This window comes from Mus caroli, unplaced genomic scaffold (genome assembly GCF_978045245.1).
Source record: "Mus caroli unplaced genomic scaffold, Mus_caroli_1 scaffold_12, whole genome shotgun sequence".
Lineage (NCBI taxonomy): Eukaryota > Metazoa > Chordata > Mammalia > Rodentia > Muridae > Mus > Mus caroli.
This window is the reverse complement of record NW_028227267.1, coordinates 13,585,143-13,611,891: the sequence shown is the minus strand read 5'-3', so window position 1 is coordinate 13,611,891 and position 26,749 is coordinate 13,585,143. Positions and strand designations below refer to the sequence as shown.

At 42.6% G+C, this 26,749-nt stretch overlaps 1 protein-coding gene across 5 annotated transcripts; it reads left to right on the top strand.

Annotated features, from left to right (window-relative positions):
- On the top strand, nt 1-25,989 carry Anxa7 (annexin A7). 5 transcript variants are annotated; one of them, XM_029469069.2, is made up of 15 exons: nt 1-233; nt 4,050-4,172; nt 6,240-6,294; nt 7,936-8,140; nt 9,913-10,014; nt 11,652-11,716; nt 12,052-12,117; nt 14,667-14,769; nt 14,910-15,004; nt 18,976-19,089; nt 19,273-19,443; nt 21,525-21,695; nt 21,774-21,849; nt 23,328-23,440; nt 25,558-25,989. In XM_029469069.2, the coding sequence occupies exons 3-15, from the start codon at nt 6,241-6,243 to the stop codon at nt 25,678-25,680; spliced, it is 1,458 nt and encodes a 485-aa protein (XP_029324929.1). In that variant the 5' UTR covers nt 1-233; nt 4,050-4,172; nt 6,240; the 3' UTR covers nt 25,681-25,989. The 5 variants fall into 5 exon arrangements, with proteins under 5 accessions (XP_029324929.1, XP_029324928.1, XP_021037365.1 ...); XM_029469068.2 differs by lacking the exon at nt 4,050-4,172 and having other exon boundaries at nt 3-233; XM_029469070.1 differs by lacking the exons at nt 1-233; nt 4,050-4,172 and adding an exon at nt 240-348.
- Nucleotides 25,990-26,749: the final 760 nt, after the last annotated feature.

The window sequence follows — 26,749 nt, the reverse complement described above, 5'->3', positions numbered from 1 at the left end:
AAAGCTGCAGTTCCTTTCTACAGTAGCACCACCTGGAGTAGATTCACCTCGCTGAGATATAGACACGTGTTAAAACTAGCTAAGCCACCTGAGGGGCTCAGGGTCCCGCCCGAGCTTGGGGGCGGTCCAAGCAGCTAGCACCCTCGCGCCGCCCATGCGCCACGCCCTCTGGCCCTCCCTGGCTCCATATTGCAGGAAAGCGGGCTAGGGTGTGACGCTGCTTTCTTGTTCAGGTGAGGACTCGCACCCCCTCCCCTTGCTGTTCGTCCGTCGGTCAGTCAGCTTGTTCCCAGTCCCTGGTCTGGCCTTCCAACCGTAGTCGTAGAGCCCCGCGCGTGTCCTAACGAGGTGGGCCTCCGGGTGGCGGAGACTCGGACGCGTTTCGGGTGTTTGGGGTGGGTTGGGCATGCTTTCCCCGCGTGCTGGAGGACTGGGAAGGTCTGTGGGTAAATCACTCTGTTAGGCTTAGAGTGGGATGCCAGGCAGCAGTGGTACCCCACTTTCGGTCAGGTGGGCCGCAAGAGGAGGACTTACGGCCCGAGGGTGGCCCTGGTGAAGCCCCTTGCCAGAAGGCCGACTAACAGCTCCGAAAGCTGGCTTTGACTAGTGACTAGACTTTTTGGTGACACAGCAAATTTAGGGGAACTTGAGGAATTTGTGCCGTGCTTAATGACACCTAGGGCAGAATTCACAAACCTGATATGTAAGCTCCGGTTTAAAATCCTTGGAAACTACTCTAGTAACAATCTAGATTTTTTTTTCCCCTTGTCCTTGACCCATATCAGCCGTCTAGGTAAGCAAGATGCAGAGAGGAATGGCTAAACCAAGTGAAAAGACGAAAGGTATTTTACTATTATCCATTACATTCCCTAATTGCTGCCAGGTGATAGCGAGCCATTCTGATAAAGTAACTGCCCCAATTACAGTACAAGTGTAATGAGCTACGGTTTAGGCAAGGAAAACATTAGAAACAAGTGGAGTAAACAATTTTGCTCCCGCAAACTTAAACCACCTTTTAGCCCTCATGGTTAAGTAGAGGGCTAACTTCCCACGCAGAGGACTAAGCCCTGTTTCCCTGTTATCTATCCCCAGTCATTGCTTTAAATGGCCCTTCCGGAACCTAGAGGTGGCTTTTGGGAAACTGTTTCTGTTTTTGCCTGGCTTAAGTCACACTTCCTGTTTCCCTTCCCTGTTTGTCACCGTTCCCCACCCCCAACCCCACCCTTAACTTCTTAGGCCTCTTGCCAGTTGAGAGACTGACATAGTTCCACCCTTTTACTAGCTGACTCACTGGGTGGAGATGGTTTGGAGAACCAAGATTGGATTTTCCAAGTTTTTCTAAAGGTTGTTTGTAACAGTGTTAAAGGGGAAACAAAAGCTCTGGTTCACTCAGAAAAGTCCTGTTAACTTGAGCAGAGCTGAGTAATTTATTGAGTCACCCTAGGGTTTGTTAGCCTTTTACAAAAAGTTTAAAGTCTACTTTTTGAAGTGATCACATGAGCAATGTTTAAAGGGGCTAAAAGGCCATGAAAAATGAGCTGCTTTGTCCTTAACCCCCCCCCCCCCCCCACACACACACCTGCATGCACTCTCCCAGTCAGGATGCCACCCTTTTCTGCTTCCCTGTCTCCTTCCTGTGAGCTTGTTTACAGAGAGAAGAAAATGGGTGTATTTCTTTAGCAGAAAGCTTGTTTTCCACCTGGCTTTGTTTAATTTACCACGTATGGTAGATGGTTTTGTAAATGGATTTTTTAAAAGCACTTTTAGAAGGTGTATAGTTTATAGCTTCACTTTATGAACATTCATGTTTCACTTATCTCTAAGTGATGTTTAGATTATCTTGAACAACTTTTCCTATTACAGATGATGCTATGATGAATAGCCTAGTACCTATATAAATGTGCATTTGTGAAGGTATTTCTGTGACCTATATGGAAATGGCATTTCATTTCTGGTACTTAATAATCTTCGAGGTGCACTGAAATTGCTTCAGTTTTTCATATGCTAATACCTAGATAATCTTTGCTTTATTTTTGTTTTGTTTTAAAAATCTTGGTATAAGTCCTCTAGGCCCTTAAAGGTAAGATTTAATATAGTAGTTAAAATGTAGAAATAGAACTTTGTCATTGGAGTGATTCATTCTTTTATCTGTGTGTGTACATGCATGTGTGTACAAGTTTGTGGGGCTGGGTGCACATGCCACAATGTGCATATGGATGTCAGGAAAGTCTTGGGTGTGGGTCTCTGGCTACCTATCCCATACCCCAGGCTAGCTGGCCTGGAAACTTAAGGGGTTTTCTTGGTCTTTACCTCCCATCTCACCACAGGGGTGCTGGAATTAGAGATCCGAGCTAGCTTGCCCAGCGTCTGGGGATCTGATCTTCAGACCTCTGTAGCAAGAGTCACCTCCCCAGTCAGTTCTCCCTCTCCAGAGGCACACATGTGTTCTCCCTTGCCCTCTCTCTTCCTTTCTTTCCCCCTCACTCCCTATCTCTTTCTCTCCCTGATTCCTCTTTCCCCTTCTCCCTCCCTCCCACTTACCTCTGAGCTACAGAGTCAGCCTTTTTGTGACCCTAAGCATTATTTCACAAATTACTTTCAGATTTCCCCCTTTTGATCCTGCTCTCTTTCCTTTGACCCTCTGACAGTCCTTTAGAAGCTGCAGGCTTGCCCTTACTCCTGATGGTAATCAAGAACAGAGAAGAAGAAAAGAGAGAGAGAATTTAGCTTCTTTCTCTTTCTATGCACAGGTTTTTGGCTTTCAATTAATTGAGACCAGACTGAGTCAATTTTATTAATATCTTACTGTCGTAGTGTGTGTGTGTTCATGTTTCTGCATACATGTGTGTGCTGGTGTGTACAATGTAGAAGCCAGAAGCTGACATTAAATGACCTTCTCTGTTGTTCTCCATCTTATTTTTGGAGTCAGTGCCTTTCTTGGAAGCAGCACTCTCACTGATTGCTTAGACTGGCCATGGAGATTCCATCTGGTCTTCCCAGCCCCTACCTTTGGGGTTGCATTTGTGCTGTCACGCCTGGCTTTTTACACGGGCACTGGGGGTTTGGAACTCAGATTATTGTGTATGGCAAGCAGTCTACAGACAGAGCCATTTCTCCAGCCTCCGTTTACCTTAATGACTTAAAAACTTTAATATTATATATTCCCAATCATAGCTTTGCGCCTATGATTATGTCAAGGGGCACTGTAATAACACACTTATTATCACATCCTCTTATATTGGACACACAAAAAGGCTGCATGCGTTCTTTTCCCTGAATAGTGTGTTAGCACCCAGGCTACTGCTTATTTATTATAATGAGAACTGAATTGAATAGTGTGTTAGCACCCAGGCTACTGCTTATTTATTATAATGAGAACTGAATTGAATCCGGTTTGTTGTCTTTTGCTGTTGGGTACCTGACGCAGGCACTATGCACACGAGGGTTATGCCACTGACCTGCCCCTCTACTTGTGAAAGAAATGGAAGTCATTTATGTCTACACTGAGGATAAACACACTATTTTAAATTAATCAAATTAGAAAATATTTCCAGAAATGCCAAAATGCCCTGGTACCAAAGTATAGTCAACATTAACTCGGAAGTTTTGTGAGAAACACAGAATCTCGGCTGCTGAGAGGGCTCAGGAGCTAAACATACGTCCTAGTTCGGTTTCCACTGCTGTGATAAAGATCTTGACTAGAAGTAACCTGGAGGGGAATGGGTTTATTTCATCTTGTACTTCCAGGTGACAGTCCATCATGAGGGAAATCAGGGCAGGAACTCAACAAAGGGACCTGAAAGCAGGAACTGAAATAGAGACCCCAGAGGAGCACTGCTTTTTTTCTTGTTCCTCCTGGCTTGCTCAGTTTGCTTTTTCCCCACAACCCAGTACCACCTGCCCACGGATGGCACTGCCCATGGTGACCCTCCCACCTCAATCACCAATCAAGGAAATGCCCAGTAGGTTTGCCTAGAGACCAGTCTGATGGGTGCATTTTCTCAACCGAGGTTCCCTCTTCTCAGCTGATTCTCGCTTGTGTCAAATAGGTAAACGAACAACCAACAATGTGTGTGTTCCCGAGCCTGACATTGTGAATTTGATCCCCAGAACTTATACAATGCAAGGAGAAAACTTAATCTCTCAAGTTGCCTTCTGATCTCCACAAAATGGTATGGGAATGGTAGCACCACCTGTAATCTCAGCAGGCTGAGGCAGTAGTTGCTAATTCAAGGCCAGCCTCATCTATAGATAGACAGACAGATAGACAGACAGACAGACAGATAGAGAGTTCGAGCTTACCTGTGCAGAAAGGGGGGGGGGGTGGAGGAGTGGGGCAGACTCTTAGTTCCCAACCTAGAACTATTGGGTCAGTGTACTCCTCAGTGAATTTTCAGGAGATTTGCATGTATAAAATATGAGAATCCCACTTTTTGTTCATGGTATTATATAAAGAAAGGAGTGATAGAGTTCCAACTAAAGGAAGAAATGATGCAGGAGCACAGGCTTGAGGGCCAAGCTGGTAAGAGTTAAATGAAGGGACTGATGCCTGCCTGGGGATAAGAGTGGGTTAAATGAAGGAATGATGCCTACCTGAGGGTAAGAGTGGGTTAAATGAAGGAATGATGCCTGCCTGGGGGTAAGAGTGGGTTAAATGAAGGAATGATGCCTGCCTGGAGGATGGGGCTGGAGAGAAAGCTCAATAGTGAGAGCACTTGCTGTTCTTCTCAGTTCTCCGAGCTCACATGGCAGCTTACAACTGTCCTTAATTAACTCTAGTTCCAGAGGATCCAGCATTCTTTTCTGTCCCATGGGTCCTGGCAAGTATGTGATATACACAGGTACACAGGAGAGACCCTAGAGAAACCAATCTTTTAAATTAGAGAAAAAATTGTTGACTATAAATTGGAGTCAGTGCCAAGGGGAGTAGAAGTTTGACCAGTAATTTTTTTTTCCCTGATTTTAATGGATTCTGAAGCTAGGACCAGGCAGGCTAAACACACACTCTTGAGTTATACCTCTGCAACACTGCCTGTGAGTTCTTAATGTGATACGTCAGCAGTGAATCCTTGTGGATTTTGGGTCATAAGAGTAGTTCTTGGAAAGGGCAGCTAATGATGATATCCAGGGATAGTGGGAAGCTGAGACGGTATAAGCTAGAGTACGCAGGGAAGGTAGTTTTAGCAGTTTCTAGCTACAGTGTTATGGTGAGACCTGCTGCAAGGACGTGCCATGGAAATAGAATTGAAGAAGAAAAGGAGTCATTTCCACAGAGGGATACAACTACCAGGTTCCGTCCTACAGTAGAATACTGGTTCATTTACATAGTGACTGTTGACAGCTAAGGGAGGGATGTGGTCTGGCAGTGTGAGTATGTAATTCCACACCAGGCGTGACAGCCTCCTCACTACCTTTGTTTTCCTCAGGGTACAGGGCATAAATCTCAGGGTTTCGTGCCCAGGGATCATAGGTGTGAGCTACCATGCCTGATGCGTCAGTAGCCCCCCTGGTCTTCTACCTCAGTCTCTCATTTTTATTTTGGTGACCACCCATCACAGTTACATCCCACCCTGTCCCCTGTATTTGTCATTCTGCTTTCTTGCTAGTCTGTGTCCAGCACTTCTTAGAACGTTGTGTCCACCCTCAGCCACTCACTTCCTCTCCATTTGGAATAGTGTTTGAGGTCACCCTTGCTCAGTAGGGCTTCTCGCAGAGACCTGAGGCTTGCTGATCAGTCCAGGCTGGCCAGCCAGTGAGCATGAGGATTTCATGTCTCCATCTCCCCAGGCACACGGCTGTACCACCATATCTGGCTTTTTACATGATACTGGGGTTTGAACTCAGGGTACTCAAGTTCCACAAGTAGCTCCTCACCAGGCTGCAGCTGGGGACTGTACAGACTATGGTACAGAGGACAAAAGGAAACCTGTCATACTCTTTGCTTACACCCTAAGTATTATTCACATTGTGTGTGTGACAGAGGATGTGTGCATTCTTCAAGTGTGCAGAAGTCAGAAGACAGCATGGAGGACTCATTCTTTCTGCCTACCATCTTTATCTGAGACATTGAACTCAGGTTATATTTCAAAGCAAATAGTCTTAATCCACTTGAACCATCTTTGGCCTTGTTATCCACATTTAGTGACCACCATTACACTGTGTGTATGTGTATGTATATCTTCAAAGGCCTTAAGATATACAAAAAAATTACAAAGGACTTTTTGTTGTTGTTGTTACAGAATGTCTTACCCAGGCTATCCGCCCACTGGCTACCCACCTTTCCCTGGATATCCTGTAAGTATTGCTATCAAAATGCTAAAATCACTTTTATTTTTCATACAGTTGTTACATAGAAGTAGCCTGTGCCCTAGAGCAGGAGTCATGAACTCAAGTGTCCAGGGCTATAAATCGGTGAGAAAAGACAAGTGTTGTCTGAAAAATAATAGGATGTGTCATATATGGACACTGAGCTCTAGCCCAGTGTGGCCATGCTGGGAGACACACCCAGTGTTGCTAGATTAGGTTGAGTAAAGACAGAAACCTGTATTTTATGTGAACTGAATCATGGTTTTATTGTTTGTTTTCTGAGAAAAGGTCTCACTGTGTAGTTCCAGCTGGCCTAGAATTTATATAAAGGCCAAGTTGACTCCAAACTCACAGAGATCCTCGTGCTTCTTGTCTCTGGAGTGCTGGGATTAAAAGTATGCATTACCACATCCGGCTCAGGGTTTGGGTTTTTTTGGGTTTTTGTTTTTTTGGTTTTTTTTTTTTTTTTTTTTTTTTTTTTGGTTTTTCGAGACAGGGTTTCTCTGTGTAGCCCTAGCTGTCCTGGAACTCACTTTGTAGACCAGGCTGGCCTCGAACTCAGAAATCCGCCTGCCTCTGCCTCCCGAGTGCTGGGATTAAAGGCGTGCCCTACCACGCCCAGCTCTCAAGGTTTGTTTTTTAAAACTTGAAAGTTAGGTTTTAAAAATGTTAATTATTTTCTAAGCCAATGCAACATACACACACACACACACATACATACATACATACATACACACACACTAAATTACAGATCAGAGCACCTGGACTTGGTGATAGCTTTCCTACTCTGGGGGCTAAGTTCATAATTGAGGCTACTAAAAAGTATGTTTCGCTATACTGTATCCTGGGGAGAATAGAAGAAGGGCCTCTGCAGGTGAATGATAGTGTGTATATCTTCACCCAAGCTAAATATATAGTTTTAAAGGAGAACTATGAATATGTTCTCAGGTCCCTGTGTATGAAGCGGGATTGTAGCAATCATTTTAGTCTTTGCAGAAGTAGACAACTCTAACATGTCTGTGATGTAATACAATAAATAAAATTTTATTTTTTCTTGCTTCAATTCTCCTGGAGGTCAGTCATGGAGTATTGAGCAGTGTGGAGTAGAAGTCTTGTGTGTGGCATTCTGGGTTCCCAGGCTCTGTTCACTGTTGATTCCTCCCTAGGATGGAGGAGAGGGTCTTCATCACATTTCCATGTGCCACAACAGTGAAGGAAGTTGTCAGCTTGGTTAGTTGGTCCTGAGAATTTAAGGTTTGATAAGAGCGGGTGTGATAGTACATGCCTGTGATCACAGGATTCAGAGCTGGAAGCAAGAAGAGCAGAAGTTAGAGGGGAACCTGCCTGTGTATAGTAAGGCCATACAGAGAGACCAGGGCAAAGGGGAGAGAGCTCACCAGCTGGTGCTGTCTCTGGGTTCCTGGAGAGAAATGGACTGCTCTTGTCCACCTCACATAGAATTGATTTTAACTGAGTTGTAATAAAGATCCTGACAAAGTGGAATAGAATTGATAAAGTTAATAATAAGATAGCAGAAATGATACATTGTGGTGGGGGGTACCTGTATACTCTTTGTTCTTTTTAAGTGGGTCCTATATGTCCATTTGTACATGTTTCTGATTTTTCCAGCCTGCAGGTCAGGAGTCCTCTTTCCCCACTGCGGGTCAGTATCCGTACCCTAGTGGCTTCCCACCGATGGGAGGAGGTGCTTACCCACCAGCACCAAGTGGTGGCTATCCAGGAGCTGGAGGCTACCCCGCACCTGGAGGTTATCCAGCCCCTGGGGGCTATCCTGGAGCCCTAAGTCCAGGGGGTCCTCCAGCCTATCCTGGAGGTAAGTTAGGACTTGAGATTTGCTGAAGTGTTGTGTTTTATCCCCCCTTACCCTCGGCGTTATTTGCTGTATTGTGAGAGTTCAGAGTTACTCTAAGTTAGCCACGGAGAGCTAAAACTTAGGTAGTAAGCTCAGGTGTAAAGTTCTTGATAATGAAAGGCCTGTGTAAATCACTACTTGATTATTATAGATTGAGAGGGTCTGGAGTGGTGGTTCTCAACCTTCCTAATGCTGCTATCTTTAATACAGCTCCTCATATTGTGATGACTCCCCCAACCATAAAATTATTTTTGTTGCTACTTCATAACTCTAATTTTGCTACTGTTAGGAATCGTAACGTAAATATTTTTGGTGATATAGGTTTGCCAAAGGGTTCTCGACCCACAGGTTGAGAATGTCTGGGCTGGAGCAATGGCCTTAGTGGGTAAAAGCAGTGACTGCTTCCAGAGGACCTGGCTTAGGTTCCAGCAGCCACATAGCAGCTCACAGCTGTCTGTTCCACCATTTCTAGAGGCTCTGACACCCTCTTTCAGCCTCCTAGAGCACTGCATGAGTATAGTGCATTGATGTACCCACAAAACACATGTATACATAAAATAACAAAATCTTAAAAAAAAAAATAGACAAGCATAAACTTTAAATGACCTTTAGGTCTTAGGACCACTTAATCCAAAGACTTAAGGAAAACACTGTAGGGCTGGAAAGATGACTGAACAGTTAAGAGCACTTGCTGCTCTTGCAGAGGACCTGAGGTCCATTCCCAGCACTCAGTCATCCATAACTCCATTTCCAGGGAATATACTGCTTTCTTCTGACTCTGAGGGCATCAAGCATGCATGTGGTGCACATATATACACGCAGGCAAAACACCCACAAAACAAAAGGAATAAATTAATTTTTAAAAGGGTTGTTTTTTTTTTAAACTCACTATAATGCCTTACATTGTTACTAAAGTTACTAAAGAAGTTAAATATACTAAAACTCTCTTTTTTTTTTTTTCCTGAGTCAGAGGGTTTCTCTGTGTAGTCCTGGCTGTCCTGGAACTCACTTTGTAGACCAGGCTGGCCTCGAACTCAGAAATCCGCCTGCCTCTGCCTCCCAAGTGCTGGCATTAAAGGTGTGCACCACCAAGCCAAGCTCAAACTTTTGGTTTTTTAAGATAGGGTTTCTCTGTATATATTGGCAATTCTGGCACTCACTCTGGAGACTAGCCTAGTCTAGAACTCAGAGATCTGCCTGCCTCTGCCTCCTAAGTACTGGGATCATGAGGCCCAGTTTATACTAAAACTTTTAAAACTCAGTTTAAATTTTTTTTTATGTTTCTGTATGTACATATGTGTACTTGTGTGTGTACCCATGAGTGCCATGGTATGTTTGTATAGGTCAGAATCAGTTCTGCTCTTCCACCATTTGGGTTCTGGGGATCAATTTAGCTGGTTAGGCTTGGCAGGGAGTGCTTTTCCCCACTGAGCACCTCACCAACCCTTAAAGGTAATTCCCAGTGTCCTGTGAGTTGATGACACACATGGGATGACTGGTACAGCATTACTGACATGTATTTTCTACTGATAACAGTCGACATTTTTCTTAAATATTCTCTGTATTACAAGACTTGTATTTTTTTGAGACAAGTGCATCCCAGAGTGACTTGTGGCTCACTTGGTAGCTCAGGCTGGCCATCGGTTCATGGCAGTCCTGAGTGTTGTGCTTACCACCCGTGGCTCTTCATGAAGTAAAGCTTATTAAAATGTTGTTTTTCTAAATCTCTCCAGGCCAAGGCTTTGGGGCCCCACCCGGTGGAGCAGGCTTTTCTGGCTATCCACAGCCACCTGCACAGTCTTACGGTGGCGGACCAGCCCAGGTTCCAGTACCAGGTACGTCCCAGCTGTCTAGAAAGAAACCATGTAACGATTCTGTGAGCTTTTCAGTTGTCAAGCAGACTTAGATGATATTTAAGGTAGTCTTCAGGGAATATTTATATAATTCTGTAAATAATGTTAAGTAGATAGTCTCAATTTGATATGAGATCATAATCAGTAAAATGGAGATGACAAATAATTTTTTTTTTCTATTAACTAGTCTGTCCTAAAGCCAAAAACAAGTTTTTGAAGGAACCACCTCCAGGATTCTATTCTGACAAATTCCAGATGAAATCAGAATTGAATTTAGTTCAAGCTTTTAGTTTGTTTTGTTTTAAGATGGAGAGGAGCTAAATAAACAAATGGCTCAGCCGTTGAAAGCATGCATGGTCCTTGTAGAGGACCTGAGTTTGCCCAACACCAACATCAGGCTGCGTATAGCCACCTCTTAACTCTACTTCCAGGGATCCTACACATCTGGCCTCTCTACAGGCACCTACGTACTCACGTAATTAAAAATAAAATCTGTAAAAGAGATATAATACTTGTCATACTCACATAATTAAAATCTGTAAAAGAGATATAATACTTGTTAGGATCTTATTAAAAGATGTATGAGACCCAATTTGATTTTTCATTTAATAAATCAATATTGGAAAGATTGGGGCTGGAGAGATGGCTTAGTGGGTTAAGAACACTGACTACTCTTTTTTTTTTTTTATTTTAGATTTATTTATTTATTATATGTAAGTACACTGTAGCTGTCTTCAGACACTCCAGAAGAGGGCGCCAGATCTCGTTACGGATGGTTGTGAGCCACCATGTGGTTGCTGGGATTTGAACTCTGGACCTTTGGAAGAGCAGTCGGGTGCTCTTACCCATTGAGCCATCTCACCAGCCCCTGACTACTCTTAAACCCAAGTTCAATTCCCAGCACTCACATAGTGGCTCAGTTTCAGGGGATCTTACACTATTCTGGCCTCTACTTCCAGAAAGCACCCATGTGATGCACAGACATACATGTAATCAAAACACTCATACACAAAACATGAAATTAAATATTAAGTTACATTCTTTAAAATAAAAGTAAAACAAAAGATTATCCTATGAAGATTATGGGATTGGGAAGAGGCTTATTTCTTTGTTTTGACACTTGGTCTCACCTATGCTGTCCTGGAACGTTTTTTGTAGAATAGTCTGGTATCAACCTCACAGAGATCCACCTGCCTTTACCACCCAGGATAATTATTTTTAAGAAATCATATGAGCTATCATTGTCATCTCTATTCTTCATGAGAGAAAACCACAGCGAAGTCATAAAAACTAGCATGTTCCTTTGGTTAGCCAGAGGCAGCCAGGAACTGTCTGGGATTAACAGTGTGAGCCACAGAGCCTGAATAAAAGATTTAGAGGCATGGTGGAAGTAGAATGAAAGGGACATGTGACATGTGTATATGACATCAAAACACAGCATGGTTGTTTGGAGGGACACCGATGTGAACAAAGAACAATGACTGTGCAGAAAGGTGTACCAAAACCCACTGTTGTTCTGGACCTTAAAATGTCGCTTATCCCAGTAGTAGCTTGGATGCTGTTCTGCTTCTGTGCTCAAGATAAATGGCCTATGTTTGTTGTTTGCTGTCAACCTACAGGTGGCTTTCCTGGAGGACAGATGCCATCTCAGTACCCTGGAGGACAAGCTCCCTTCCCTAGCCAGGTACTTTTGCTTCTGCCTCCTTATGCAATCTTACTTCTACTTTTAAAGTTAGTGTGGGTACCTGGAACTCATCGTGCTGAGGGATGGCGCCACACTTCTGTGACCCATCTGCGTTAAGTAGTGTCTGATACATTTGGTAAGAGCAGCCTCCATCCTTCTCACAGGTGATAATGTTGTCCCTCTATCCTAGAGGATATGTGTATGCCCCTGCATTGATTGTAGCTTCTCTGCCCTTAGTGATTACAGCTGTGACCTTGGGTAGTGGGTGGTCAGTATGTCTCAGACTTATGAAGGTAGTTTTATTTTCTGTTTATAACTTTCCACTCTTCTTTCAGATCAATACAGAATCCTTTCCTTCCTATCCTGCTTTCTCCCCTGTTTCTTTGGATTATAGCAGTGATGTGAGTAAGGACTGCTTACTAATACTAATGCTAGCTCCTCTATGTATGCCAGCATGTGTTCCAGGAACTCACTGTGTAGACCAGCCTTGAACTTAGACTGATCCCCTACCTCTACCTCTTGAGTACTGGGATTAAAGGTGTGGACCACCACATCTGGCCTCGTTTCTGATCTCTAGTGTTATGTCTTACTAGGGTTGTATTTCCCCTCAGTGCTTGGTAGAACTTTAACCATGGTAGCTAGTTAAGTCTGCTGAACTGATTTCTCAATGGCCCTCTAAGGTTTCTCATGTCTGAAATCCTTTCCTCACTCTCTCTGTATAGGTCTCCATCTTCATTGTTTTATACATTGCTCTGTTCTGCTATGTCCTGTGCAAATTACAGGAACAAAATTGCTAGCCTTGGATCCTTCCCTTTATCTTGACTTTTATAAACTAATGAAGGTCTGGCCCTTTCCCACTTGCCTTCAGCCAGGGTGGGCAAAGGACTGTGGAGCTGGGAAAGAGGCCCCTTCATTGTCCTCTTGGGTTTTGGTCAGGTTGACCCATCTCTCCAGACCTTTTTTCTCTTTAAGAAAATTTAAATTTTAGCCTTAAATTTTAATTTTAGTTTTTTGAGACAGTATCTCATTATGTAGCCCTGGCTACCCTGGAACTCAATATAAATGTCAGACTGGCCTTGAACTCACAGAGATCCTCCTGCCTCTTTGCCTTAAGTGGTAGGGAATGTGTTTATAATTTGAAATTAAATTGATTACATGTTTAAATAATATTTGGAAATAGTAGGATAAACAAAACTTACTACATCTAAAAACAAATAACAAACAAACAAACAAACAAAACCTTGTCACGAGTGCTGTCTTGATCCCATCCCTTTTAAGCCGTGGCTTGAGCACTGTAAGAGAGCAATTGGCTCCTGAGATGCAGTCAGTGGTGATGCCTGGCATGTACAGTATCCTAGGTTAATCCTTAGAATCACAAACAAGCAAACAGATGCGTTGATTTACAACAGTGTATTTTAAACTTTTAATTTTGAAGTCAGACTTACAAACAAAATTGCAGTAATACTACACAGGCTTTAGATTCTCCAAATGTTATCTTCCAACAAAAACACAATGTGATGATCAAACTCAGAAAGTTCAATAGTGTGGCACTATTACCTAATGCATAGACCTTTTCCAAATTTTACCAGTGTTCCAGTATTTAGTCCTTTAGGCTCAAGATGAGACCCAGCATGAACACTGAATCATTGCCCTGTATCTTGAGTCCTCTTCGAGAGGTCCTCGGTCTTCTTCGTTTATGACCTGGGCACTTTGAAGATACTACTATAGTATCTCATATTTCCTCATGTTTAAATTTAGGTCAGGCTCTTTTGGCAGGAGTTGAACAGAAATGATTTTCGCAGCACATCACGTCTGAAGGCACTTACTGTTGGCTCATTCGATCACCAGTTCAGGGTGGTGCCTGACAAGTTTCTACACGTTTATACACGTTGCAAACTGTGCAAATGTCTTGGCTTGTGACATACCTTTGCCCTCTAATTTTTAGTATATTTATAATTCTTGTGTAAAATTGTTTATTAGTATGAAAATGAATTTTTATTACCTTGTAGATTTGTGCTTGCAACATATTCTCTACTGATTCTGATTTATCTCTTCCTCCTTTTTACAGCATGGGGATCAAACCCTGGGCCTCATTCACACTTGCTAGTGTGCTACAACCCCAGCCTTTCTTCTTTGTTTATCTTAAATATAACATATGAAGTATATTGTACCCCCTCACTTCCACTTGGTGCTTTTCTCACCATTATATAAAATGTTTATTTCACTCCGGGCAGTGGTGGCGCATGCCTTTAATCCCAGCACTTGGGAGGCAGAGGCAGGCAGATTTCTGAGTTCGAGGCCAGCTTGGTCTACAGAGTTTGTTCCAGGACAGCCAGGGCTACACAGAGAAACCCTGTCTCAAAAAACCAAAAAAAAAAAAAAAAAAAAAAAAAAAGTTTATTTCATATCTTGGCAAATAAATAGGCCCCATATAGGAAATGGAAAGAGATTATCCATTGCTAGTGTGAAAATTCTCTTGGGCACTCATGTCTACATCATTAATGCTATTTTTTTTCTTATCTTAAAATCAAATGCTATCACTCATGTCTTCTTTTATTTACTTTAATTTTTTATTTTTTATTCTTTATTCTCATACATTACATCCCAACTGCAGTTTCCCCTCCCCCACCTCATCATCTCTTGTTGTTTGGGGATCAATATCTATCTCCCCTTTTCTGTCAAAAAGGAAGCTAAGACATAAGAGGGTTGTAACTTTAATCTCACGAGTTTGACTCATGTCTCATGCCAGTTTGGTGTGTGGCTATCTATTAGTAGGAGACAAGTATGTTTGGAAGGAGGCTGGATCTGTCTGTTCATGAGGCCTGGTAGTACATCTCATATCCTTGCACTAAAACCCTTGCATACAGATGATAACTGGATGAAGTCTCCATGTTGCCTTATTGTCCAAGAAAAGTCCTTACTTGAATTTTACACCTTTTGTTGTTATCAGCCTGCTGCGATGACTCAAGGCACCCAAGGAACAATCCTCCCAGCCTCCAACTTTGATGCTATGAGAGATGCAGAAATTCTCCGCAAAGCAATGAAAGGGTTTGGTAAGGAAAAAGGATTGTCTTTTCACACCTATAAGGAAAGTCTGTGTCATAATCAAAGTCCTTTGTCAACTCGTACCTTGGTGACATCTAGTCCCCTGGAAGCATTTTCATCCTTACATAAATATCTATGACTCTTCCAGGGACAGACGAGCAAGCAATTGTGGATGTTGTGTCTAACCGTTCCAATGACCAGAGGCAACAAATCAAAGCAGCTTTTAAGACCATGTATGGAAAGGTATGCTTTTTCCCATTTAGTGAGAACAGCAGGGCCTACCAGGTCTACATTCATGTCAGACTGAACGCTGTATTTTTACTAATACTGAGGGGGGATGGACAGATAAATGGCCTTCACAGGCTCCAATGTGGTCCTGGCTACCTCCCCAGCAGTGTGCCTCAAATACTTGCTGTTTCTCCTGGCCATGTGCTCATGGTCCATCTCTCCTCTTTTCCTCTCACTTCGCCACCCCCCAACCAGATAACTCAAAATCCACCTACCTCTAATTCCTCCAGTAACTGGCTGTAACCAATTCTATTTAACTAATAGTTTTAAGTCAAGGAACAAGGTGTGTGCAACCAAAGCTTGTACACGTAGGCCTGTACCTTCCAGGTACAGAATTTAGCATTCCAGTACATAGCAGCAGCCCAGACCTCAGCACTCCAGTGTTAGGATCTCTTCAAAACTGTTTTTACTTGAGAGCAGTCCCTCTTCCCACCTCATACTGAATCTTTTATGTAATAGTTTCAGGAAACAGATATGACCCCAGCAAGATCTGCTCCTTACATAGTCCATTTCTTTGCAGCCATTGGTGATCTCCCACTGTTTTCTTTCCTCTGAACATGTCTTATGGTGTGACTGGATGGAGCTGGTCTTCTATACTTCTGTGTGAGCACACTGTGCTCCTGGGTTATTACATGTTTCCTCTCTTTCTGCATGGTATGCAACCTTTTCAAGATCTGGCTTTAAATATCAGCTACCGTGTGTCTCTCATTAAATGGGATAGCATTTGGCTGGTCCTTCCACTCAGGTCCCATGACGACTCTTTAAAATCTGTGCTATTACTGGTCTCACTGCCAACTCTCAAAACCTGTGTGCTTCCTTTGCAAAAATCATGTCATGTTGTCTTCTTTATGTTCCAGCAGCAGGTGTGTTATGAGTAGTTCCTTAGTAAGTATTTCTTGAATGGCTGATCAGTGACTAAGTGCAGCAGAATTTATGACAAAAAAAAAAAATGCCATTGTTCCTCAGATATAATGGGGAGAAGTGGCTAGCATTGCTTTTTCATTTATACAAGAGTCCTAAACTTCCCTAACATCTTCTGCTACTGCCTGCTTACTGTCTGTCCATCAGCTTGTCCAACCTGTTTTCCACTGCCCAGTTCAGACACACTTTTATCATCAGTAGTAGTAGCAGCAGCAGCAGTAGTAGTAGTAAATTTTATTTATGGTGTGTACATGTGTATTATGGGTATGTACTAAGCCTCCTTGCCAGGCTGTCTTTTATTTTCTTCTTCATTTATTTATGTATTCTTCCTCTGTGAATGTGGATGAATGGATAGATGTGGATGTGTACACACATGCCACATTGCACATAGGCAGTTTTTACCGGGATGGTTTCTCCTTCCATGTGGGAAGGCAAGGCTGGACCTGAATGCAGACCATGCTGCTTACTGACCGGCTCCCCACAGCTTGCCTAATGTACGCTCGTACACAGCCCAGGACTATGTGCCCAGTGGTGGCACCACCTGAAGTGAGCCATACTACATTCATCATTAAATGGTGAATCAAGAAAATATCTTCCAGACTTATCTACAGGCCAGTGTGATAGAGGCATTGTTTCAGTCGAGGTCACTCTTTTCAGATAACCCCTGATACATGCCAAGATGACAAAAAAGTAGCTAGACAGACACATAAGTCCTGTTTCTTTTTTTTTTTTTTTGGTTTTTCGAGACAGGGTTTCTCTGTGTAGCCCTGGCTGTCCTGGAACTCACTTTGTAGACCAGGCTGGCCTCGAACTCAGAAATCCGCCTGCCTCTGCCTCCCGAGTGCTGGGATTAAAGGCGTGCGCCACCACACCCGGCTATAAGTCCTGTTTCTTGACCGATTGATTATGCAACACAAACCAAGAGGTCCTTCTTGTAAAGAGCTGAATGTGGTGCACACTTAAAGTTCTAGTACAAATGGCTGAGACCTTACTTCATAAGCAAAAATACTGGAGATAATTGCACTGCTGAGAACCTGGCTTTTTTTTTTTAAAGATTTATTTATTTATTATATGTAAGTACACTGTTGCTGTCTTCCGACACACAAGAAGAGGACACCAGATCTCATTACAGATGGTTGTGAGCCACCATGTCATTGCTGGGATTTGAACTCAGGACCTCTAGAAGAGCAGTCACTGCTCTTAACCACTGAGTCATCTCTCCAGCCCCCATCTATTTTGTCTTAAGTAACTGCCTCCTTCCTCTTTGCCTGTTCATTTTCCTATATTCTTTAAGGTATGAACTAAAAGCTTTCTTTGCGTTTCCTAGCCCACTTTAAAAGTCACCTGGCTTTTGTTTCTGTGTTACCTACTTGGTGCTTGTCTTAGTTACTTTTTTGTTGTTGTGAAAAAGCGCCATGGCCAAGGCAACTTATAGAAGAGTTTATTGGGCCTTACGGTTTCGGGGGTTAGTCTATGACGATCATAGGAGGGAACATGGCAGCAGGCATGGTGCTGGAGCAATGGCTAGGAGCTCACAGCTTATCTGAAAGTTGGAGGCAGGAAGAAAGTAATAATAGGCCTGGTGTAGGCTTTTGAAACTTGAAAGCCCACACCCAGTGACTCCTCCCACAAGGCCACGTCTATTAATCCTCTCCAAACAGTTGTACCAATTGAGGATGAAGCATTCACACATGTGATGAGCCTATGGGTCCATTCTCTTCCAAACCACCCCAGACCTATATAAAGATACTTTTATGGGGGAGGGGAATCCTCCCCACTCGTTCCCATTTAGCTCTCTAGTAAACAGCACAAAAAAGAGTTTGTGAACAAGCTACAAACCTGGGCTGCGCAGGTTCTGAGACTATTAAAACCCAACTAGTCTATTAATAACCAGATAAATGCCCCATGACTTGACAGCTGAGTCTTGCTCTGTCGCATGTGTGTCCTTTGGCGACCTGCTCATGGCCTATGCCTCATAGTAACTACCTCCCCCCTCCTTCCTTCGGGGACCTTCCCTCCTCCCCCAGGTCCATCTGCCTCTTCCTGTCCTCTGCCCAATCATGGAGTCTAGTCTTCTATTAACCAATCAGAGATTATTGGGCAGCACGTTGGTTAAGACAGTGCCCCAAGGTTAGGCTGCAGTCTGGACAGTGGCACAGAGCTCAGCTTCTGAATACACGGCGCACAAGACTAACCCTAGAGTGCAGTTTGCTTTATGTCATCTTTTTAGATATTTATCTTCTCAGTAAGACCAAGATAATAGTGATTTTTTTTTTTACTTCTTTATAGAGCCAAAAATATTTTCTTATACTAAGTAAATATCTGCTCATTTTTTATTTTTACATTCATTTATGTATTTATTTTTGTGTGGATGACTATATGAGTACAGGTGTGTACATGTGGTCATACATATATGGAAGTCAGGAGTTGGTTCTCTCTTTCCACCATGTGGGCCCCAGGCAAGTGTCTTTTACCCACTCAGCTTCTCACCGTCCCTCATTTTGTTATTTTGAATTATTCTTTTTCTAACTGGACCTCTGTCTTTGTATGTGGTACGGTTATTCAAGTGTTTATAGACACAATGAATTCACCACTGAATTTCATCAATTTCCTCATTGCTTTGTATATCACATTCACATTTGAAAATTTGACTTTCATAGTGCCAATTCCATTTAGTTTTTTTATATTTTCCTTAAAAGATTTAAGTGAGGGGCTGAAGATACGGCTCAGTGGTTAAGAGCACTGGCTGCTGTTCTAGAGGACCGGGTTCTGTTCCCTGCACCCACACAGCAGTTCACAACCCTTTGTAACTTCAGTTCCAGGGGCTCCAATACCCTCTTCTGGCCTCCGCTGTCATTTCAGACATGTGGTACTTAGACATATATGTAGGCAAAACAGCCATACACATATTAAAAAAAAACTTTTAAAATTATATTTTGTAAATGATTTATGTGAAATGAGATACAGGAATCCTGTAAACCTCCTTCTCATATGTCATTAAACAGGATTTAATTAAAGATCTCAAGTCAGAATTGAGTGGGAATATGGAAGAATTAATCCTTGCGCTGTTCATGCCTTCTACATACTATGATGCCTGGAGCTTACGGAAGGCAATGCAGGTATGCTATCTGATTTTCTACCATGATTTTGTATTGCTTAATATATGTAGCCTCACAAAATTTGATACTTCTGAATTCGCACTGATAGATGAGGCACGGTGATTTTGTATCATTTGGATACAGCTTGGTTATCTTCTGAGCACTTCCTTTGCTTCTGTGTGATCCTCTCCTCATTTCTTGTAGGGAGCAGGAACTCAAGAACGTGTATTGATAGAGATTTTGTGCACAAGAACAAATCAAGAAATTCGAGACATTGTTAGATGTTATCAATTGGAATTTGGACGAGACCTTGAGAAGGACATTAGGTCAGATACCTCGGGACATTTTGAACGTCTCCTCGTGTCCATGTGCCAGGTGAGTATAATATTAATGACTGTTTGTTAGTGAAGGGAACATAGGTTATTATTAGTTAGCTCCTTGAACTATTGCTGTCTTTGTGGAACAACACAGAATGTAGTGGACAGATTTCTTCTAGTTATTACTGAGACTGAGTTCTGTATATCTGACTTTTGTAAGGAATAGAAAAATAACTTCTTTTAGATTTCATTTCATTAACCTTCCTGAGGCTCTGTGGCAAAGATGAAGGCGAAGTCTATGACAGCTTAGCAGTGTCATGTCAGTTAGTGTGTTCCACAGTGCAAGTGCCAGAGGGTAGTGGAGCCATAGGAGGAGAGGCAGGAGTACAGGAGAGTACTGCAGTTGATGTAAGTGCGAGCTTTCCCAAATGCGCCCCAGTTTCCGAATAACAAAGGCTTAAGTATGAGTAAGTGTGTAGGCCATAAGCTCGGGCTTGTTCCCTTAACTAGCTCCTAACTTATGTAATCCATTAAACTATTCTATGTCTGCCACGTGGCTGGTTACTTCTCGGTTTCATGTCTGTCTCCTCGGAGTCCACGTAGCAAATCCTTTCCCTCTACTGACTGTCTCCTCAGAGTTCCTATCTTTCTACCAGTGCCCTCCCCACCTTATTAGCCCTGCCTTTTGCTAGTAGACCATCAGCTTTTTATTGGCAGGTGATGATGCTTCCACACAGTACACAAGACATTCTCTCTACAGTTGGCATCTACCTTATTATTCCCCAGGTATACAGAGAGAGGACAGGAAACACTCCAAGAGGGTATTTGGGATAGTATTAAAAAGAGGAAGATGAGGCTGATGTATTTGACAGACACACAAAAGATTAACCCACTGGTTAAGTATCAGGAGTTACTGGCTGCCTGCGTGTGTACAACACCACAGGATCTCAAGGGACCTAGATGTGGAGGAGGGACTCTGAGGAGCCATGGAGAGAGAGCTACAGAAAGCATACAAGATGTGTTGTGGGTATGGGATCGTGTGCAAAGGCTGGAGCTACAAAAATGAGAAAAGGAAACTGTCGGAAAGACTAAATTCACACAGACAGAGCTGTTGAGTGCAAAGCAGGAGAGGAGGTTAGGAATCAAGGATAGCAGGGGGGCACAGGCAGAGGTGTTGAGTGCAAAGCAGGAGGGAGTCTCAGTTGGGTTGTCTTTATGCAGGGTCCGTGGCCCATCCGAACTTTTCTCAGGTGGGAAAAGCGAAGTCACTTCTTAGAAAATGGAGACTATTGTACTTAAACCCAAGAGACAATTTGAAGTTTCTTCCCTGAGTACCTTTAAAATACTTTTACTTTTATTATTTGTGTTTGCAAGAGAATGCTAGAGGTTTCAGGCCTGGGCTCTGAGCTTCAGCCACCTTTTGAACACATTTTCCTGTGTGATGTTCAGTTACCCTTTCTCATGCCAAGTACTTGTCAAAAGAGACGTCTCTAGCTTTAAGAAGCACCTTCCCATTTTGTTCCTCAGGTGGGCAGTAGGACTTGCCCTCTTCCAGACCCTCACACGTCAATTTTATTGAGTCTTCATGGTAAATTCATTTTTTTTTTGTTTTTGTTTTCTTTTGTTTCTGTTCTTGGGATTGAATAATCTAGGGGTTCATTCATGCAGGGCAGACTGCCTACCTACCACTAAGCTATATTCAGCCCACATAATAAATATGTGTATAATAACAATGTAGTTAGATCTGAAATCTTTTATAGTCCCTTCTTAGAGTGAAATGCCCGGTACAAATCGAGTGCTTGCTGCTTTACACTTTTATAGGAATGGGACTCTACAGAGTGTTTTGATCTCAAATCCTAGCCGAAGAGAATTACCCTTTTTTCATTTGAAAGACAGTTTATAATCCCTTCCTTGTTAAAGACATCTTGTTGTAATTTAGCACTCAAAGCTCTGAAGCCCTCACTCTAACCTTACAAAACCCTGACCATATATTCCAAGGTCCAAAACCAAGTGTCATGGAATAGTGATTTGGAAAGGCGGGGCCTTTGTGGCAGACTTGATGCAGTCACGTTTGATAAATCCCAAAGTGACTAGATTGGAGAAAGAATTTCATCTCTAATTCCTGCCTTCCTCTTGCAGGGAAACCGTGACGAGAGGCAGAGTGTGAACCACCAGATGGCCCAGGAGGACGCTCAGCGTCTCTATCAGGCTGGGGAGGGGAGACTGGGAACGGATGAATCCTGTTTCAACATGATTCTCGCCACAAGGAGCTTCCCTCAGCTGAAGGCCACTATGGAGGCTTATTCCAGGGTGGGTTTGAACTCTCCTGAAGATGTGCTGTTTATTTTAAGATACGAAAATGCTTAACTCTGACATTTTTGTTTGCAGATGGCTAATCGAGATTTGCTAAGCAGTGTAAGCCGAGAATTTTCTGGATACGTTGAAAGTGGTTTGAAGACCATCTGTAAGGCACTTTTGCACTCTACCTTATTTTGTTTTTCACTGAGTGGTTACAGTTGCTGTAGTATCCCCAGGATCTGTTCAGGCAGAAACTGAGTGAATCCTGTATTTTGTATAAGTTTCTATGAGTGACTGATAGTGTGACCAAAAGGATTGTTTGTTTGTTTGTTTGTTTAAGGTGATTTGGCTTTCATTTGTATATCTTTGTTGAGTACTGCAAGAAGACCCCAGTATATCACAGACCTTTTAATGAATGAGAAAGCCCCAAGGAGCTAATAGTACTACCACAAAACATCTTTTTTTATGTAAAATTAATACATAATTTACTTATTTATTGAGACAGGGCTTCATGCTGTAGATCTGGTTGGCCTCGAACTCACAAAGATCCACCTGCCTTTACCTCCTAAGTGCTGGGGTTAATCGCATGCTCTGCATGTATACATAGCACACTGAGCATCATTTTGAGCCCTCAGAACATACCGTACTATTAATAAACACAGTAAATGAGACTCTTTACTATGTTTCTGGTGCCCTGACACCTAGATGTGTGGGACTTCTGTCCATAGATACTACAAGAATAAGAGTATTACTGACACCTTGGTGCTCGCAGTGGGGTGCCTGAAATGTGACTGCACTAACTGGGGCTAACATGATAAAATGCACAGTGTGTGCCCTCTGCCATCTGTGGACACTCACTTTGCTAAGTAACTTTCCAGTGACTCAGAGTTCCAAATGCTATTTTCAAATCTTGGACAGTCTGTTTTCTCTTTAACTATATTCATAGCTTTTTCTCAGCCAAATGATATTGTGTGTGTATGTGTATGGTGATGAGGCTTGAACCTAGGACCTTATGCATGCTAAAGCCCTACCGCTGAGCCATCCCCAGCCCCCAAATGGTACTCTTACGTTTTTACATTTAATTTAACTCTCCCTGTGTGTGAGAGTGTGTACTATGTGTGTTATGGGCGTGTGCACGCCATGGCACACATGGAAAATAGAAGACATTTCATGGAGGTGATTCTTGCCTTCCAGCTCGAAGTGGATCTGGGGGATGGGCTTCAGGATTGTTACAAGCACTTCATCTGCTGAGTCGTTCTCCTGGCTCTAGAAATTACATTGTTAATGTGAAGAGTTCAGATTCCTGTCGTTTCTTCTAGTAAGATGTTACTTAATCTGGGATGCACTTCCTATAGACTTCCTATGGGAAATGTAGAGTCTACATCAGTGCATGTGTTCATGCAAGGCAACTGCATCTCGTGAGCTAAGAGAAAGTAGAGTGCTAGCTACAGGGAATCCTCTAGAATTGGAAGTTGCCTATCTGATTCACCTACAAAGATTAATATATGCTGAGGAAAAGATTATCAACACACTTCAGATTTCTGTTTTAAAAAAAAAATGAAAACCAGGCTTAGTGCATGAAGCCACAGAGGTAGCCTGGCTGGTCCGGCCAGGACCCTGCTCTAAAGCATGTCTGCCTTGCAGTGCAGTGCGCCCTCAACCGCCCTGCCTTCTTTGCTGAACGACTCTACTATTCCATGAAAGGCGCTGGCACGGACGACTCCACCCTGGTCAGGATTGTGGTCACTCGAAGTGAGGTGAGGCAAGGGGACACTTTCTGTCAGATTTTACTTCATTGTGCGTGGTGATTTCTTCATGGGTCTTGATTATGAAACCCTTAGGAAAGATGTGTCCTCTGTGGGGATTTCAGTAGTAAAAGAGACTTCCGCTCTCAGGAAAGACAGCACTAAAGCTTTTATATGTGAGAAGGCCTGTGGAGAATATGGGTTTATGGGAGATTGCTAGTTTTTGTATGTTTGTTTTACTTTTTTAAAAAGAGACTGAGGTCTCATTAACAGTGACTAGACTGGCCCCAAATATTTGGGCGTCAGTGATCTCTTGCCTTGGCTGCATAGTAGCTAGGGCTACAGACATGCATCGTTGTGTCTGCTTTGCTTTTTTTGTTGATTGATTTTTTTATTTTTATTTTTATTTTTTTTTGCAATGCTGGAAATCAAACCAAGGTACTTGTGCATGCTAAGCAGATACTCTGTCGTTGAGCTAAGCTTCAGTTCCGAGCTTAGATAAATCCATTTGGATATCAAAGTTAGCATCCTTATTAATTACAAAATAACCTTTAAATTCAACAGTCTTTACTTTTACTTTTTTGGTTTGTTTTTGGGTTTGGGTTTCTAGGAGGTTTTATTGTTGTTGTTGTTGTTGTTTTGTTATGTTTTTTTTTCCAAGACAGGACTTTTTATGTAGCCTTGGCTGTCCTGGAGCTCACTTTATAGACCAGGCTGACCTAGACGTAACAGAGATCTGCCTGCCTCTGCTTCCCTAGTGCTGGGATTAAAGGCATGTGCCACTATGTCCAGCTTAATATTTTTAATTGAAAGCAAACATTATTAAATAATACTATAGGAGGTAGATTTGTTTGCTGGGGACAAACAAAATTTGGTTATTTGTTTTGTTTTTTTTTTTTTTTGAGATGAGGTTTCTTTACATAGCCATAGAACTCAATATGTAGACTAGACTGATCACAAACATACAAAGGTCTTCTTGAGTGCTGAGATTAAAGGCATGCATTACCACAGCCAGCTTAAAATTTGGGTATATTTAAATCCTTGATGTGTGTTTATTCTTACACCTAAATTCTCTAAGCAGAATCTATTCTATTTTTTTGTTTGTTTCCTTGCTTGGTTTTTTGGAGACAGGGTTTCTCTTTGTAGCCCTGGCTGTCCTGGAACTCACTCTGTAGACCAGGCTGGCCTTGAACTCAGAGATCCACCTGCCTCTGCCTCCCAAGTCCTGGGATTAAAGGTGTGAGACACCACTGTCCGGCCAGAATCTATTCTTAAATTGCAATAAAATATACATAATAAAATTTACTATTCGAACCATTTTTAAGTGTACTGTGGTGGTAAATACAGTCACATTGTTGTACATTGTCACATCATCTAGAACTTTTTACATCTTGCAAAACTGAAAATTTATACTCATGAAATAGTCATGAACAGCCACCCTCTTGCGTCTTCTCTCCCGTCTGTCCTGAGTTGATAACACTAGGTTCCCCGGGTAGATGGAATCATAGAGTTCTTTCACTCCATCTGGGCTTCACAGAATTCCTGCTGCATCATGTGTTGGAAGTTGAATTTTAGGGCAGCGTGTCAACCCACCATGTCTGTGTACGACTGTGTGTCTGTGTATACTTGTCTTGCTTCTGCCTTTGTGTTTGACAAATGATGTTGCTATGCTTGTGGTGCACACTAATCCCTTCAAGTCCCTGCTATTTCGTTTGGAAATTTAGCAAGAAATGGAGTTGCTGGATGATACTATATATAGTTCAGTAGAACCGCCATTTTAAACACCATACAGCTTTGCACAGTAACTACCCCATCTTACATTCCCATTAGGAATGTACACGTGTTTCCATTTCTTGGCATCTGTACCAACACTCACTCTGTTATTAATATTATATAAAGCTGTCCTGTTATCAGATAACTGGTGTTTAGGGATAGCAGATGGTTCTTACATCGCATCTCTCCAGTGCTCTCCATGGCAAATGAGATCTTCAGGGAAGACGGCAGCGCTAGTGTGAATGAGATGGAATGTCAGCCATTTGTCCTTCCCCATTCTGATTGTTATATAGTATTAAGACAACAAAAGCATTTTCTCTTAACAGATTTTTTTTCCATCCTGATATTTCTTACAGATTGACCTTGTTCAGATAAAACAGATGTTCACCCAGATGTATCAGAAGACCCTAAGCACAATGATCGCAAGTGACACGAGTGGAGATTACAGGAAGCTGCTCCTGGCCATTGTTGGCCAGTGAGAAGGGTCCTTTTTCCCTTTAAGGAGTGCAGCTCTTCAGGGCCTATCCTTGCATGCAGTGAGACCTGCATGCGGCCGTCAGACTCCACCTGAGCAGAGTAGTTTTCTACTGAAGACTGGCAGGGCTGGCTGGGTGTGCACATGTTGTTACTGCCTTAATTCTAATGTTAGTTAGGTTTTTTTTCCCTGTATCCAATCAGTGTAAAAGCCATATCAATGACATAGTAATGTAATATTTGTAAAGCTTTGCTCTCACTGCTTTTATTTTAATCCGGATTTCAAATTGAATAAAAGTCACAACAATCTCTAATTCTGTGTAATGTTAAAAGAATGAGAGAATGAGAACGGAGTTTGTTAAAACACGCTGTTATGGTTTGATTGCAGAGTGTGATTTTCAGCTCGGGAATAAACCACAGTAACTCAGGTCAATGGCTGAAGTTTCCTGGGACAAGTGGAATAAAACTCACTCTCAGCTAGTAGTAGTGTAGGACTGACAGGCCATGTAGTGTTCACCTAAATAACACAGTCTATGCAAGCAAGATTGAAACCCCTCTGCATCCCAAGGCCAGCTGGTGCCAGCTGTTAGTAATGAATCCCACTGTGTGGTGGGAGTGCCTTGTGGAACACCACAGAGCTCTGACAGTGATGTCCTGTGCAAGGCTGGCCTTCTAAGCCACTGAGACCCCAGATGTTACATTATCATGGTAACCAGAATGTTTCTGAGGCCAGCAGGAGCTTAACTGGGAGCACAGGAAAGCTTCCTTCTCCTCCTCCTCCCTCTTCCTCCCCTTCCACAGCCCAGGCCCATGAGTAACCTGATTACTTCTGTGTTTCTACCCAATTCCCATGGATGAGGACAAAAGCAAGCACCATTCTACATTTAATTGTCACAGGGAAAATCACTTATAAAAGCCTCTGTTTTCTATCTTGTAAAAACAGATTTTATGTACACGAGTGTTTACCTGCAAACATGTACATGCACCCAGCCACTAGCATGCCTATTTTTCTCACAGAGACCGGGAGAGGGTGTTGGAAACCCTAATATGGAAGCTATAGATGCTTGTGAACTA